Here is an 18,051-nt window from a genome sequence, read left to right as displayed (position 1 = left end):
CCTTGCACTTTATTTGTGTACCTGCACTGCACCTTCTCTGTAACTGTAACACTATATTCTGCATTCTGGTTTCTGTTTTACTACCTCAATGTACTTACGTATGGAATGATCTGTAAGGATGGTGCGCAAACAAAAGCTTTTCACTGTATCTCAGTACATGTGACGATATTAAACCAAATACCAATTAGATTTCTGGATGTTAAGAGAAGCAAGGGACATGTGGAAAGTGCAGGGAAATAGGACTGATGTTGATGAATGGTGGCACAGACTCAAGGGCCAGATGGCCAACTCCTCTCTCGTTCCTGATGACAGTGCTGACAGAGAAAAAGATATAGGAAGAGATGAAGATAGATTTCCACTGGCATGTGCCTCGAAGGGACAGCTGGTACACTTGCATTTCGAGCTGGTGGATGCTGTGGGTTCAATGGGTGCTGGTGAAAGATGCTCTCTGCTATGCAAGTGAGGAGGAATCATGGCCAAACCTTTTTTGGGGTCACCTCCAAACCCCACACCCCCAACAACGCACTCAATTTTTCTGATGTGTGCATGTCGGAGAACAGAGACCAAAACAAGGCATCTTGGCTCTCCCAGATGGGAAATAGTCCCATGACATTGTTACAAAGAAGAGATATTCCCTCCAACCATCCCTGCCTCTCTACCCTGCGCCTGGGCTAATATCGATCCCTCAACCAACATCATTGAAACAGACTATCTGGACATCGTCTGGTGTGTGGGATCTTACTGTGTGAACATTTCTCCTTGCCTCCCCCCACATCACAACAACAACTACATTCACAATAACCTCCTGGTTATGACTCACTTTAGATTGACACGAGGTTTCCCCTGCTGAGAAGCTTTTAGAATAAGATTTAATTTTTATACAACCCCCCTCCCATTTTCCTTCTTCTCCCTTCAACCACCCCTGTGCACACACTAACTCTTCCACCGGAAGGCAGGCTGGTCAGGCTTATCACTGCGGACAGCTGAGGCTGCCAAGGCGGATAAAAACTGGACTGGGAGATATCCAAGAGGGAGGAGGATGCGTTTATTTTTGAGTCACTGTGTTCTGGACTCCCACTCCTGTCAGCCTGAGAAATGTGAAGGCTGAAGACAGACAGCAAATCGATGCGATGGTGAAGGCCAGCTGCAATGCCATCGTGCGGTGTCCCACCCCACACAGCCTGTCAGACCGATCTGCCCTGGCTCCAGTAACAACCTGAAATACTCAGCTAAAGCACACCGACCCCAGAAACTGCAGCTCAGACGCTGTTGGTACCCAACACATCATCTGCTGTATTAGCTCAGGGTCTGCTACTGGGAAGGTCGCTGAACCTTTTCACTCAGCCTCATCTGGTGGAGGTTATAGTCATCAAGTCACACAGCATGGAAACAGGCCATTCAGCCCACCATGTGCTTGCCAACCCACAGAGAGCCATTTGTACTAATCTCCTCTTCCAGCCTTCTATGCCTGGGTGATTCAAGTGCTCATCTAGACACTTCTTCAATGCTGTCAGTGACTCTGCTTCCACCACTCTCTCAGGCAGAGTGTTCCAGGTACTCCCCACTCTCTGGGTGAGAAAGGTCGCCCTCAGACATCCTCTGAATTTCTTATCACTTTCTCTCAATCTATCTCCTCTAGTTTTAACTATCCAGCGTGGGTATAAAATTGAAACCCAATCCAAACACAATCTGAGCACAGCCAATCCCAACCCAACTCAACCAGGGCTGATCCCAACCAGACCCAATCACAGCCAATCCCAACTCACCTCAACTGCAGCCAATCTCAGCCCAACCTAACTGTGGCCAATCACAACCCAACCTGCCCACAGCCAATCACAACCCAACATAACTGAAGCCAATCCCAGGTCATCCTGACCCAACCATGGCCAATCTGCACACAACCAGATCCCAAGGATGTAATATTTTTCATCCCTGAGCCGAACTTGTCTGTCCTGCCTGGTGGTCGGGTGCTGTCGGTGGGGGTGGGGTCTGAGCTCTCTCTGGTGGATGGGGGAGTAGTGGGTGAGGTGACAGACCAGGGGGAGCTGCCACTGATTTTCCACAATGTACGGAAGGAGCCATCCATCCAAGCTCTGCAGATAAATCAACTGGGGAGGATATCACCATGGCAACCATTAAAGGTAATCCCCAATTCGCCCTTTATTACGCTGGAGATGGGGCCCAGAGCCCACCCAGCCTTCCTCAGACCTGGTCCCTCAGGGCAGTGGGCAGTGATTCCGTCCCCCACCCCACACCTGGCCTGTGCCCCACAGTTAGCTCCAGATCCAGGGACTCTTGCTGCAATCCTCTCCCACTGTCCTCAGGCTTAGCCTGTGGTCCTGATCTCCAAGTTGAGACATGTCAGTCCCTCTGCACAGTGATTGTCACTGAGTCTGCTCCCTGCAGAGTTTAATACACTGGCAGATGCACACCCCACACTTGCATTGCAATTTTGCTGGCCCTCTACACTTGGTAACAGTGATACCAGTTCACGTAGAGCACCAGTACATCACAAATATGATGACATATTTTGTTTCCAGAAATGGTTCAGAGACTCTGGGGTAATCTCGGGCAGCACAGTGGCGCAGTTAGTAGAACCGCTACCTCACAGCGCCAGAGACCCAGGTTCAGTCCCAGCCTCCGCTACCGTCTGTGTGGATTTTGCACATTCTCCCTGTGACCCTGTGGGTTTCCCCCGGGTGCTCCGATTCCCTCCCACATCTCAAAGATGTCCAGGTCAATGGGTTAACTGGCCACTTTTAAATTGTCCCTGGTGTGTGGGTGAGGAGTAGAATCTGAGGGGAGTTGATGAGAATGTGGGGAGAATAAATAAAATGGGTTCATTGTAGGTTTAGTTTAAATGGGTGTTTGACAGTCAGCATATACTTGGTGGGCCGAAGGGCCTGTTTCCGGGCTGTATCTCTCTGTGACTCCGTTCCTGGAGGGTTGGTGATCTGATCAGTTGTTGAGCTGTTGCCAGGGTGCTGTTCTCAGGAGGTCTGAAGACCACAAGTCATCAGTTGATGCGGTGATAGGAAGCAGACTTGTTCCCCTCCCCCAGCAACCTCTCACCCCTTGCCCCAACCACATCCAACAACAGTTGGATTCCAGACATTCCACGCTCTCCAAAGGTGGGATACTTCCTTCAAGTACAGAAAGCCGGGACAATCCCTCAGTAGCATTCCCTCACCTCCCCAACTGCTTTTCCCAGCCTCCGAGCTCTCAGGTATGGAAAGGAAAGGCGTCAGTGAAGGGCCGACCACGTTACTGGGCCTGGAGTCATATTATAGGCAAGACCAAGGATGGATGGCAGACTTCACTCCCTGAAGAAACTGTCACAGGTGCCATGTGCCCTGAGGCAGGAGATGGGAGGGAGCTGCAGCCTAAATGTAACATGAGGAATACTGGGAGCTGGCTGGAAAACAAAGGAAGGCACATTTTTGTTTCCCTTTTGGAGCACAAGACATCTCAGAGTGGCTTGCAGTCAATGGCTTGCCTGCGAAACCAGTGTGTGCACAGTGAGATCCCGCCAGCAGCAACGAGGTGATGGTGGAGTCGTGTTGTTGCCCCAGGGAGTCTGACTTGGGGACAAAGCCTTGTCCAGGACAAAGGGGAGTGGTTCCTTCATATGCCCAACTCGGCGACAGATCGACCGAGCGATGGGACGTGCAACACCACACAGCCCACTCAACACTGACACCAGGACCGTCAGCCAGGCCAATGTCTTCGGAGTGGAGCTCGAACTCACAACCTCCTGGCTCAGTCAGCATGCTCACGGAGCGAACTCTTCGACCTCTATGGCTCAGGCTGTTATAAGATGATTGAACGGTTCCCTGGTACAATAAGATGGACTCTTGACCTCACAATCCCACTCGTTATGACCTTGCACCTTATTGCCTGCCTGCACTGCACTTTGTCTGTAGTTGTGACACTTTATTCTGCATTCTGTATTGTTTTACCCTGTACTACCTCAATGCACTGTGTAATGAATTGATCTGTACTAACAGTATGCAAGACAAGTTTTTCACTGTACCTCGGTACATGTGACAATAATAAACCAATTCCAATTCCTGCCTATTATTTAGAGTTATCGACTTATACAGTTCAGAAACAGGCCCTTCTGCCCAACTTGTCCATACTGACCAAGGTGCCCACCCAAGCTAGTCCCATTTGCCTGCATTTGGCCCATATCTCTCAAAACCTTTCCTATCCATGTACCTGTCCAAATGTCTTTTAAATATTATTGTACCTGCCTCAACCACTTCCTCTGGCAGCTCGTTCCATATACCCACCACTCTCTGTATGAAGAAGTTGCCCCTCAGGTCCCTTCTAAATCTTTCCCCTCTGATCTTAAACCTTTGCCCTCCAGTTTTTGGTTACCTTCCCCTGGGATAGGTTTGCCTTTCCCGTTGCGGGGTGGGGGGGGGAGTGGTGGCGAGGTGGGGGTGTCAGGCAGGTGTTACCAACAGTGTGGCCAGGAATTTGGTGCAGATGGCAGGGGACACCCCCACTGAGGGCGTGGCAGCCATTTGATGCATCCGTCAATCTTTAAACCACTTCTGATATTGAGTTATTGGGAGGTTGATCCAGCACACAAAAACCTTTCGCAATTCAGGTATCAAATGGAAAAGAGGGCATTACATGTTGCTCAGTGACGGTCTGTTCTGAGCTTTGCTACAGGAGGCGGTTACTGGGTGGACAGAGGGAAAGGTTCAAGGGTATGCTGGAGGAGAGGATAGACAGTTGGGTCTGTATTCCTGGATGTTTAGAAGAACAAGGGGCACGACAGAGGAGATGTTGAGATGTTTTCACTGGTGGGAGAGTCATGAACGGGAGGAGATAGTTACAAAATAAGGGGTGGGTCAATTAAATTTCTTCCCAGTGAATCCTTGGAATTTTCCACCCCAGCGGGAAGCGAAATCATTAGATATACTTAAGATGGAGATAGATCAATATCTGAAAGATCGAGGAATTGAGCGTTATGGAGAACTGGCACAGAAGAGGAGTTGAGGCCAGTGTAGATCAGCCATGATCACATTTCAATGCAGGACAGGCTTGTGGGGCCGAGTGATCTACTCCTGCTCCTGATTTCTTGTGCTCAAGGAGTCCTCGAAGAAATACAACATCCATACTGAGGAGCATTTGGGATGGCATTGGGAACCTTGAGGTCACGTGTTTGGATCACACAGAGGCCCTGAGCCAGTGGCAGAAGGAGTGAAGCACCTCCAAAACGACCCACCTGCCCATCCTATGCCCCACCTGTGGAAGAGTCTGTGCATCATACATTAACCTCATTAGACCCCCAGAACACACAAACCCAGAGTGGAAGCAAGTCATTCTCCATGCCAAGGGATGGCCCAAGATGACCCAGAATGTGCCGTGTGAACCAGGGGTGGAAGCAGGTTCAAAGGGCAATGAATTGGAAAACATTTGCCCAAATAAGGCAAAGGGAAGGAGTAGCGGAGAGAATTGTTCAGTGCTTCTTAAGAGCCAGGACATGCAGAATGGGCTGAATGGCCTTCTTTTGATGCTGTAATTAAGGCCCCTTCAGCAAAACAGATGGCAATGAAGCAAGACACATTCGCTGCTCGAGCTCTTCCCAGCGCAGCTGGCAATTTGGGCAGAAACCTACAGGACAGGCTGTACATTTGCTGCTCGTAGCCCAGGGACGCACACTGATGGCTGACAGCAGTTTAGATTGGAAACACTGTAAAGTGGCTCAGAGGACTCTTCCTGTATCTGCCTATGCACTCGCAGCTAAAGAGGAGTCTTAGTGAATTGAAAAGGAAGACAATTTTCGGCCCTTGACCACTGCTGGAGTGGAGCAGGGTGGTATCAGGAGAGCCATCTTGTAGTGCAAGATTAAAGACCTGCTTTATTGGGGCTTGCTGGCATTGTGTGATGGAGAGATCATATCATCTACTCACCAGCACTTCCCACGTCCCACTGAGTCAGTGCTAGTGACAACCAGGTACAGCCTAATAACATGAACACCTAATTTTAACACTGACAAGGAGCAGGTCCTGCTCAATCAACACCAACACCCAATCAACACTTACCTACTACCAGATCCCACCCAATCAATGCCAGGAAGAACCAAGTGCTGCCCAATCAAAGCTAGCACCTAATTAATGCTAATGATTACCAGGTCCACCCAATCAACACTCATGAGTTCTGGATCAAACAAAACGAGCTGCTGGAGGAACTCAGCGGGTCAGGCAGCATCTGTGGAGGAAATGGACAGACGCATCGACAACTACAGGTTCTGCCCAATCAATGTTATCATCCAACCAATGCTAATGAAAGCCGGATCCTGAACACTCACTCCTAGAGTTCAATAAATATTAACGAGGACCAGGATCGATGCTTAGTCCATTGAACCTTCATGAGAACCTCATCTTGGCCAAACAACACTGGCGTCTAATCAGTGGTAGTGAGCACCAGGTCTGGCCCAGTCATTGCTCCATTGTAATCCTGGTGCAGGGTTTCGATCCAAAATGTTGACAATTCCTCTCCCCCCCATAGATGCTGCTCAACCTGCTGAGTTCCTCCAGCAGATTGTGTGTTGCCCAATCATTGCTGGGATCTAATGGGCAAACACTTGATGAGACACCAGCACTCATTATAAAGGAATGGTGCTTGCTCGTGTGCCCGGCCCTCCTCTTCGTGCTCTGGGAAAGGGTCACACTGTGCAGGAAGGTGGCAGAGAAACTACATCATAGAAACAGGCCATTCAGCCCAAATGGTGTAACGCTGAACCTGAACATCCACCCACTCCTGGCCTTTCTCCCTTCGCTGCTTACCCTCATTCCTCAGATCCATCAAGGATTTTCACAAGGTCTCCATGTGGGAGCACGTTCCAATTCTCAGCACTCTCTGGGCACATCCTTGTTGGATAAAGTAATGATTGCCCTTTAATTATGTTCTCTATTAGTGAGCTCATTGCAGGGAGAAGGGGAAAGAGGGAGGGAAGGAGGGAGGGGAAGGGGAGGGAGAGGGGAAGGAGAGAGGTAGGAATGGGAGGGGGAAGAGGAGGAAGAGAGGGGGGAGGGGGAAAGGGGGAGGGGAAGGAGAGAGGTAGGAATGGGAGGGGGAAGAGAAGGGGAGGGGGGTAAGAGAGGGAGGGAGGGGGAGGGGGTAAGAGAGGGGGGGTAAGAGAGGGAGGGAGGGGGAGGAGGGGGAAGGGAGGGAGGGGGAAGAGAGGGAGGGGGAGGAGGGGGAGAAGGGGGAAGAGAGGGAGGGAGGAAGGGGGTGAAGGAGGGGGAGGGAGGGAGGAAAGGAGGGATGGTGAGGTGAGGATGGAACTAGTGAGGGGGGAAGATGAAGAGGGAAGAATTTGGTGGAAAACTCTTGTTTAATTTAAACACACATCAGTGGCCTCCAGTCACTGCAACTGGCTGGCTATTCATCCCTGCCCTGGCCCTCTCCCACCCCATCAGGGTGTCCGTTGGTGACAGCAGAGCTCCTCAAAAGCCTTCGCCAGACTTCCTTCCCAGTTGTTTCTCACACATGACACAAAAATGTCAAATCACCCTCATCTCCTTACACAACAATGTACATTATAATGGAATCAACGGTGCCTCAAACACTCTGGATAATGTGGGAATTCATGCAAGATGTGCCAGGTATTATTGATATTTAAATGAAATGATGTTAAAATAAAATTAAACACTGACATCTCTTTCCTTCCACTTTACAACAACACATTTTATCATTGTGGGGATAATTATCCTTTAATACCCCAAATTTGTGAGAAATGCACATGTAAAAGAGTTATCTGATGCATGCACCAACGTTATCCCCAAAATATCTTTGAAATTCTATTATGTGGACAAAATTGTATTTTTTAATTAAAGAAAATATTTTCCAATTAAGGACATACTTTTGTGACAACATCAGCATGTGACAGTGGGTTTCCAGCAGGCATGGGATGTTGGGAGAAGCTTCCAAGACTCAGCCAATCAGTGACTGAGATGTTTCCTCAATCAGCCAATCAGTGACGGAGATGTTTCCTTGATCAGCCAATCAGTGAAGGGTACTGGGGCTGGAAGAGACCCTAGACCTTGGAGACACAAGAGACCGCAGATGCTGGAATCTGCAGTAAAAGTCAAACTGCTGGAGGAACTCAGCAGGTCAGGCAGCATCTGTGGAGGTAGAGGGATGGTCGACATCTTGGGTTAAAACCTTGCATCAGGACCGGATGTTTTGACCCAAAACTTTGCCTCCTTTGCTGGACGAGAAACACTGGCCAGGTTACTGGGAGAGAAATCCTCTTTAAAGTGCACCCATGGGATCTTTAACAGGTAAGAGACAAGATGGATTTGCATCTCTGTGGAAAGTCTCAGAACCCTTTCTGGATGTCCCTAAACCTTTGACAGCCAATGAAGTGCTTTCTAGGTGTAGTTACTGTTGCAATGTAGCATGTCTGGTGGCAAATTTGTACACAGCAAGCTCCCACAAATAATCTGCTGGAGGAACTCAACAGGTCGAGCTGCATCTGTGAGGAGAAAGGATTTGTTGACGTTTCAGGTTGAAACCCTGCATCAGGACTGAGAGTGGAGAGGGGAGACGGCCGGTATAAAGAGGAGGAGGGGGAGTGGTGAGACAGGAGTCCGAGGTGATTGGTGGACTGAGGAGGGGTGTAAGATGACAGGCAGGTAGTGCCAGGGAGGTGAGGGGAGTCAGTGGGGTTGGGAGACAGTGGCAGGTGAATGATAGATGGAGGCAAATGATCTTCCTCCATCTACCATCCATGTGCCACTGTCTCCCATCTCCATCCCCTCCCCTCCCCTCCCCTCCCCAGCTCAACCTGCCTTTCACCTCTCCTCAGCCCACCAATCAGCTGTCTCACCACTCCCCTTCCCCTGTCTATACCGGCAGTCTCCCCTCTCAGTCCTGATACAGGGTTTCAACCTGAAACATCGACAATTCCTCTTTCCCCACAGATGCTGCTCGACCTGCTGAGTTCCTCCAGCAGATTGTTTGTTGCTCCAGATTCCAGCATCTATAGTTTCCCATGTCTCCCACAAACAGCAAACTGATAATGTCCAGACATTTAATGATGTTCAGAGAGGGAATGCAATTTGCCAGGACATCAGAGACATCACCCCCACTCTTCATTGAAAGATTACCTTGGCATCAGTTACATTTGCCTGAGGGAGTAGGTGGGACGAATTCTGAAAGGCAGCTCCCCAACAGTAGTGCAGCACTCGCTTTATTGGTAACCTGGACCACCAGCCAACTGGCCAAGCCTTTGACTCAAAGGTGGGAGTGTCACCATTGATCAGTGGCCCACAGAGAGGATGGGGTCCTCAATGTGAAGTCTCACCCAAGCGCTAGCATCTCACTCAGTGGCAGCGGTGGAGACCTTGGGTAGAAGACCTCCATTAGTGGGACCTTACGGAGAGAGGTTGAGCAGGTTGGGATTTTTTTCATTGCATTGTAGGAGAATGAGAGGTGATCTTATAGAGGTGTATAAAATGAAGAGGAGCATAGACAGGGTGAATGCACACAGTCTTTTTCCAAGGGTTGGGGAATCAAGAACTAGAGGGCACAGGTTTAAGGTGAGAGGGGAGAGATTTAATAGGAACCTGAGGGACAACTTTTTCATCCAGAGGGTGGTCCGTATGTGGCCAGAGGAAGTGGTTGAGGCAGGTACGTTAACGACATTTAAAAGGTACTTGGACAGGTACATGGATAGGAAAGGTTTAGAGGGATATGGGCCAAACACAGGCAAACAGGACTAGCTTAGATGAGAATCTTGGTCGGCATGGACCCATTGGGCCGAAGGGCCTGTTTCCATGCGGTATGACTCCATGAAATGCCAAGGCAAAATTAACCTCCTCCTCCTTTCCACCCAATGCAACTCACCGAGGTGCCTTCCAGGATGTCTCTCCACATGGTCGTGTCCTCAGAGAGGTCGGAGAACTCCAACAGGTTGTCCAGCACCACCTGCCCGATGAGGTCGTGCCGAGAGAAGCGGTCAAAGTCATAGATGCTGAAGTGCAGCTTACGGTTCTGGAGCTCGTTAAAGGGCACGTTGAACTGAAAGGTCTCGTTGAAGATTGGGTTCAGCGTCTTGCGATGGACCTTGGTCTGGAACTTCTTCTTGCGGTCAGGCAGCAGGTAGATCTTCACATACGGGTCGGAGAATCCATTGGCGTCCTTGGCAGGGAGGTCGAGGGCCTTCAGGATCTTGACCACCAGCTGCTCGGTTGTGTAGGTGTATCGCAACAGGAAGTTTATCCGGCCACAGTTGACCTTCTGGTGTTTCTTTGCCTCCGCGTCGATTGACCGCTGCTTGTACAGCTCGGGCTTGATCTGCCCGATGCTGGTCACTTGCTCCACCTTCTCATCAGCCTGAGTTCCAAAATCCGGGCTGCTTAACTGCTGTGGGATTGGTCTCGGGAGCGAATTAAACCTGCAAGGGAATGGAGACATTACCGATCTTCCTTGTCTTGGGGTAGATCTGTGGCATGGGCATTGATGCCTCACCTTGGATCTGGCGGCAAGGATTGGAAGGCCTCAACATGGTCATTGGATTTCCAAACTTGCCCTTGCATCGGGGGAGAACTTCAGATCTTTGCACGTTTCCCCTTACAAGGAGCAGTGTGATTCACCAGAAGGATTCATAACCTGATTAACATTCTGGCAGGGTGGCGTATTTGTTGTTGTTGTATCTTATGCTCTTCTCTGATACAGAATAACACTGAGTACAGGAAAGACCCTGACTAATATCTACCAGGCTGTGGCATACACAGCTCCTCGCAGGTAGTAACGAGGTCCTCACCTACCAGTGAGGAGATGTTCCTATTCACTGAAGAGTAATACATTCCTAAAAACCCACACAACAGCATGAGGGGTTGCCCGTGCTCGATAAGTGTGTGTATTGGACAGTACCTCCCATAATTACAATCTGGACTCTTCTGGACCTTCTGGAGAGTGGTTCAAGCCCTGAGCAAGGATGAGGATTCGTGCCAACATTTCCCTCCCCAGTTGCTTGGCTGATGGAGTAGGTCAGTGGACTGGGGAATGAGCCCGACCTGTCATGGTTTCCCACTCCCTTGGGTTGCTGGTGTGGTCACTCACCTGGGGTCGAGGGGAAGTGGATTACTGGCCCGATGTTGGGCATTTGTAAAGGAAGCCAGAGGAGAGCTGAGGAAATGTAAGGCCAGAGAGTTGTTGTGATCTGGGACACAGCTTCCGACAATGGAAGCAACATTTGAATAGGAAACTGGAGAAATAATGGAAGGGGCGAAATCTCCAGAGCAACAGGGAAAGAGCTGGGGCAGTGGGACTAACAGAACAGTCTTCAAGGGGTAGGCAGATTTACAATGGGCTGAAAGGCTTCCTTCTGTGCTGTGTAGTGGGAGGGGTGAAGGGGTGAGAGTATCTTATGGGGATGAGGGAATACCCACGTAATCATCAGCAAGGCATAGAAGTCTATAGACCAAACGTGGGTAAATGGGTCCAGTATAGATAAGCACAATGGTGGGCATGGAGATGGTGGGCCAAAGGGCCTGTGCTGTGCTGTATGACTCTGTGACTCTAATGGGGCATTGATCTGCAAGCTTAAACACAAAATTCTGTGCATATCAGAGGAGGAGAGAAGGTTATTGCACAGTGTACACATGAGGCTGACAATCATCTAACCAAGAACTGGACTTTTCCATAGATCCGACAGCAGTCCTGGGATAGGGAGGGATAACTCACATGGCTCTCTGGGTATCAGCAGGGATAGGGTCCAGCTGTGCTCCCCCACACACTGTCGAACAGCTGCTGACACTTAGCCAAACTAGAGGTGTGGGCAGTGGACTGTGGTGATGTAGGACGTTGGAGAAAGGAGGGGACAGATTGGGCTAGGGGTTGGGGGATGTTGGAGGGGATAGCATCAGGGGAAGGGAGGATCTGGCCACCAGATGTGGGAAGCAGACAGGCGGCTGAGGGTAGATACCCTGGTCACAACCAATATCTACGATCAGGGAGATAGGGTAGATAGTACGAGTCTTTTTCTCAGGGTGCAAGTGTCAAATACCAGAAGGCATTGGTTTAAGGTGAAAGGGGAAAGTTTAAAGGAGATGTGTGGGGCAAGTTTTTTTTACACAGAGAGTGGTGGGTGCCTGGAACGTGCTGCCAGGGGTGGTAGTGGAGGCAGATATAACAGCAACGTTTAAGGGGCATTTAGACCGACACATGGACAGGCAGGGAATGGAGGGACACAGACCATGTGCAGGCAGGTGGGGTTAGTTAGATTGGCATCATGTTCAGCACAGACACTGTGGGCTGAAGGGCCTGTTCCTGTGCTGTACCGTTCTGTGTTCTATGGAAATGTAACCCCACTATTTAAGAAAAGCAGGAAGGAAAAAGAAGTGAACTACGAATCGTTAGCTTGATATCGGTGGTCGGGAAAATATGAGAATCTATTATTAAGAAAGTGGTAAGAAGACTCGTTGAAAGTAATAATTATTTGACAAATCTGTGAGCGATCTTTGAGATTATAACCAGAAGAATGAATAATGAGGGAAAACAGTGCATGTGATTATTAAGGAAGATATGGCCTCATGTGACTGGGTAATATCCTTGCATGGATCGAGGATTTATTAACTGACTGAAATCTAGTAGGAACAATGGGTCATTTTCAGGTTGGAAGGCTGTGACTAGTGGGGGAAGGAGAGATCAGTGCCGAGACGCAGCTGGTCACAACCAATATCTACGATTTCAATGAGGGAATCAAGAGTAACGTATCCAAGTTTGGTGAAAATACAAAATATGTGGGATATGAGGAGATGAGAGAGGGTGTAGACCGGCTAAGTGAATGGGCAAGAACATGGCAGATGGAAGATGATGTGGAAATTGAGAGGTCATCTACATTGGGAGAAAAAATGGTAGAGTATTGTTCAAATGATGAGAGATTTAGAGGTGTTGGACCCGAATGTCCTCGCACACAACTCACTAAAAGTTAGCATGCGGGTACAACAAGAAACTATGTTGGTTTTAATCGAAAGGCGATTTAAATACAAGAAGAAACATTATTTTCCTGGAATTACTGGGGGTCCTGATGAAATCACACCTGGAACATTGAGTACAGATATGGTCTTGCCACGTAAATAAGGATATGCAGCAAAGAGGGAGCGTAACAAAGATTCAGCAGACTAATTTCTGAGACGGGGAGTTTGTCTCAGGAGGAGAGATTAAGTAGAGGACCTGGTAGGGTTTGAAGAATGAGAGGGAATCTCATGGAAACACACAGACTTCTTCTAGGGGTTGAGAGGATAGGTACAGGGCAAGTGTTTCCCTTGCTTGGGGTACCTAGATCAAAGTAAGCCATTGAGGACAGAGATGAGAAGAAATATCTTCAACTGGAGGGTGGTGAATCTTTGGAATTCTCTACCTGAGAGGACTGTAGGGGCTCAGTTTCCGAGTATATTCAAGACAGATACATTATTGAATATTAAAAGAATTAGGGGATATGGGGCTAGAGCAGGAATGTGGATCTCAGATAAAAGATCAGGCACCTTCAGCTCAGTTACAAGGAGAGGCAGAGTTGTTTTCCCTGGAGCACAGGAGGCTGAGGGGGGACCTGATGGAGGTCAATGACATTATGAGGGGGCAGACGGAGGAGATGGTAAGAATCTTTCTCCCGTGGTGGGGGTGCCAAAGGGTGTACGTTTAAGGCGAGAAGTAGCAGGTTTCGAGGGGATCTGAGGGGGAGTTTGTTCACACAGAGAGTGGTTGGAGTCTGAAATGTGCTGTCTGAGGGTGTGGTGGAGGCAGAGACTCTCACAGCATTAAAGCAGCAGGTACTTAAATCGTGGGATGGACATGGTAGGCTGAAGGGCCTGCTTCTGTGCTGTACAACCATTGAATATCCCAGCGCAGAGGGGACAATGCCCTGCTCCTGCCTCTCTTTCTTACGAGAAGGATAGTAGGTGGTTCATGGGGATCATGAACGTTAGTATGGACTGGTTGGGCTGAATGGCCTGTGCTGTACATCCAATATAACGTCACCTTCCCTATACCCCCCCCCAAGCCCCAACACCAACGTGCCGAAGACTAAAGCTCCCCACCTTGTTGCTGGTGGTGGGGCAGAGACCTGTTGCTGGGAGTGTGCATTTGGGATGCAGTTCTCCTTAGTCCCTGAGCTGTTGTCCACTGGGATATCAGGGGAGGTCTGGCTCAGCTTAATGCCAGACTCCGGGTAGGACTCCAGGTCGAGGTAAGACCTCTCGGGCATCTCGGGCCCGCAATCGACCCTCTCGACAGCCAGGTCAGTGAAGTGTGAGTGGTGGTGCTGGAGGTGGTGATGCGGGTGGTGGTGCAAGTCCCTGCGTTGTGGGTTCAGGCCCCTGTCTCGCCATGGGATCCAGCACAGCTTCCAAGAGACAAAGAGCGAGACCCCAAGGAGCACAATGCCACAGAAGGTGACGATCACGGAGAGCAGGCTGACCGAGATATCTGAGGCAAGGGGTGGAAAACACAAGGGTTAGTGACAAAGCATTGAGGGACTACAAAATATCTCACTTGGATATAGTACACTTGATATCCACATCCACGTAACATAGGCAAACCAGTACACTCCAAACGAGGCAGTCAATACCAACAATACTCATTTTGGTAATTGAAAGACTAGTCCAACAGAAGTGAAAAACGAGTAAATAGTTAAAGCAAAGACAATTAGAATACAGACCATTCGGCCCATTGTGTCTGTGCCAGTCCTTTGTGTTGTCACATATTCCTGACCGGATTCCTGCTCCCAAAAGGCCCAAAGGGGATCTTTTCTGGTTGGCTGCCGGTGACTAGTGGTGTTCCGCAGGGGTCGGTGTTGGGTCCGCTACTTTTCATGTTATATGTTAATGATCTGGATGACGGAATTGAGGGCTTTGTGGCCAAGTTTGCAGATGTACAAAGATAGGTGAAGGGGCAGGTAGTGTTGAGGAAGCAGGGAGTCTGCAGGAGGACTTGGACAGGTTGCAAGAATGGGCAAGGAATTGGCAGATGGAATACAGCGCAGGGAAGTGTACGATCATGCACTTTGGTAGAAGGAATAAAGGCACAGACTATTTTCTAAACAGGGAGCAAATTCAGAAATTGGAGGTACAAAGGGACTTGTGAGTCCTAGTGCAGGATTCCCTAGAGGATAACTTGCAGGTTGAGTCGGTAGTAAGGAAGGCAAATGCAATGTTAGCTTTCATTTTGAGAGGACTAGAATATAAAAGCAAGGATGTAATGCTGAGGCTTTATAAGGCGTTGGTCAGACCACATTTGGAGTATTGTGAGCAGTTTTGGGCCCCATATCTAAGGAAGGATGTGCTGGCATTGGAGACGGTCCAGAGGAGGTTTACAAGAATGATCCCGGGAATGAAAGGGTTAATGCATGATGAGCATTTGATGGCTCTGGCCTGTACTCGATGGAGTTTAGAAGGATGGAGGGGTGGATCTCATTGAAACCTTCTAGAAATTGATAGGACTGGACAGAGTGGACGTGGAGAGGATGTTTCCAGTAGTGGGAGAATCTAGGACCAGAGGGCACGGCACAGCCTCAGAATAGAAGGACGTCCCTTTAGAACAGAGATGAGGAGGAATTTCTTTAGCCAGAGGGTTGTGAATCTGTGGAATTCATTGGTACAGATGGCTGTGGAGGCCAAGTCATTGGGTGTATTTAAAGTGGAGGTTGATACGTTCTTGATTAGTGAGGGTGTCAAAGGTTACAGGGAGAAGGCAGGAGAATGAGGTTGAGAGGGAAAAATAAATCAGCCATGGTCGAGTGGTGGAACAGACTGCTCCTATGTCTTATGGTAAAATGTAACATCTCCATCTCTCTGAAGTAAATCTTACCTGATCAATCAACTACCTTTTGAATGTATTCTGTACTTGTATACAATCCACCATTCTGGGACCCTATGCTATGTGTAATATAGGTTGAGAACAGTGGCAATTCCTTCAAACAATTTAATGGAGGAACTCAGCAGGTTGAGCAGCATCTGTGGGGGAGAAGGAATTGTTGACGTTTTGGCAGGGTTTCCACCCGAAACGTTGATGATTTCTCTGCCTCCCACAGATGCTGCTCAACTCGCTGAGTTCCTCCAGCAAATTGTGGGTCCAGATTCCAGCATCTGCAGTCTCTTGTATCTCAATGATGGCTGTTTTAAGACAGCCTCCCCTTGAAAAGCTGTTCCTGGGTTGCAACAGAGTAACGCGGAAAGTTCCAGAGGCAGTCCATGAAGAAACTTTGACTAAACATGTTTGAGCTCCTCTTGTGTATAAGTTGAGGTATTCTGCAATGGATTTCCTTAGAGCTCAAGAAACCTTTGAGGACACGTACTATTCAGTCAAATATTCCTGTAAAGTAGAAGGACATTAGAAGCAGGAGCAGTGATCAGTCATACAGCCCCTCAGGCTCCCTGAACGATCCCTCTACCTCGTCCCATTCTCCTGCCCTTTCCCCATAACCTTGTCTGTCTCTCTTCAGGGAAGTGTTTCTGCTGCCCTTTCAGCAGTGATTTTCCAGCATGATAAACTATGCCTCACCTCCCAAGGCCAGGACAGGTACACGGATAGGAAAGGTTTAGAGGAATATGGACCAAACGCAGGCAAATGGGACCAGCTTAGACGGGCATCTTCGTCAGCACGGAGTAGTTGGGCCGAAGGGCCTGTTTACATGCTGTATGACTCTATGACTCTAAGACCAGTTGCCTTTTAGTCTTGTCCTCCTGTCATTGACTCACAAGTCATTGGTAACAATTTCTCCTCATCTACTCAATACAAATCATATTAGTTTGTTTCTGTTTATTCATTTTTCAGGATCTTGTTGCTGCTAGCAAGGCCAGCACTTATCGCTCATCCCTAATTGCCCTGAGTGGCTCTCTGGGGCACTCCACAGGGGCATTTAAGATTATACACGATTAGTGGGTCTGGGGTCACATGTGAGGGTGGCAGATTCCCACTGATGAAGGGTGTTTTTTACGATAATCTGGTAGTGTTGTGGTCTAGTGACTACTTAGATAAGATTTCTTTATTAGTCACATGTACATCGAAACACACAGTGAAATGCATCTCTTGTGCAGAGTGTTCTGGGGGCAGCCCCCAAGTGTCACCATGCTTCCGGTGCCAACATAGCATGCCCACAACTTCCTCACCCGTACGTCTTTGGAATGTGGGAGGAAACCGGAGCACCCGGAGAAAACCCACACAGACACGGGGAGAACGTACAAACTCCTTACAGACAGCGGCCGGAATTGAACCTGGGTCGCTGGTGCTGTAAAGCGTTATGCTAACCGCTACACCGCCGTGTATTATTAATTTAGTTTGATAATTTTGCTGATCATCCCTGTGACCTTGATTGTCCATGGAACACAATCCCAGCTCCTCCCGTCTCTCTGCATCTCTGTGCCGAACTACTTAAACTAATGACACCTAATCCCTTCTGTCTGCACATGATCCATATCCCTCCAGTCTCTGCACATCCACATGCCTATCTAAGAGCCTCTTAAACACCTCTATCATATCTGCCTCCACCGCCACCCCAGGCAGCCCGTTCCAGGCACCCACCACTCTCTGTGTAGAAAACCTGCCCTGCACATCTCCTTTAAACTCCTCCCCCCCCACCTTAAATGCATTTGACATTTCTACCCTCGGACAAAGATTCTGACTCTCTACCCTATCTACGCCTCTCATAATTTTATAAACTTCTATCAGGTCTCCCCTCAGCCTCTGCTGCTCCAGAGAAAACAACCCAAGTTTGTCCAACCTCTCCTTACAGCTAATATTTTCCAATCTAGTCCCCGAGTCAAGGATCGAACCCAGACCCCAGAACAGTGAGGCAGCAGAACTAATCACTGTGCCACCGTGTGTTCCAGTATCAGCCTCCAACTGTGATCATGTTAGATTCTTGCCTTTAATACAGATGGAAATTCAGGAGCATTACCCCCAGGTACATAATGGAGATCAAACCGTCACAGTAAAAATCTGGTGCTCCTGCTGAACCACCTCTGCATTCTGACCCAGTTCTGCCAATATCGTGCTGAACTGCAGGGGAACAAAGGAAGATGGGAA

The 18,051-nt window shown here is 48.9% G+C and overlaps 1 protein-coding gene across 1 annotated transcript in view; it reads right to left on the bottom strand.

Moving 5' to 3' along the window:
* syt3 (synaptotagmin III) overlaps positions 1–18,051 on the bottom strand; it is an 88,959-nt gene that overhangs the window by 27,623 nt on the left and 43,285 nt on the right. Inside the window, exons 4-5 of the mRNA XM_052043118.1 lie at positions 14,067–14,454; positions 9,871–10,420 (exon numbers count right to left, since the gene is read on the bottom strand). Coding sequence (XP_051899078.1) covers positions 9,871–10,420; positions 14,067–14,454 — 938 coding nt within the window. The remainder of the gene's footprint in view (positions 1–9,870; positions 10,421–14,066; positions 14,455–18,051) is intronic.

Source organism: Pristis pectinata, chromosome 33, assembly GCF_009764475.1.
Source record: "Pristis pectinata isolate sPriPec2 chromosome 33, sPriPec2.1.pri, whole genome shotgun sequence".
Taxonomy (NCBI): domain Eukaryota; kingdom Metazoa; phylum Chordata; class Chondrichthyes; order Rhinopristiformes; family Pristidae; genus Pristis; species Pristis pectinata.
The sequence above is the reverse complement of the archived record's forward strand: the minus strand, read 5'-3'. Positions and strand labels throughout refer to the sequence as shown.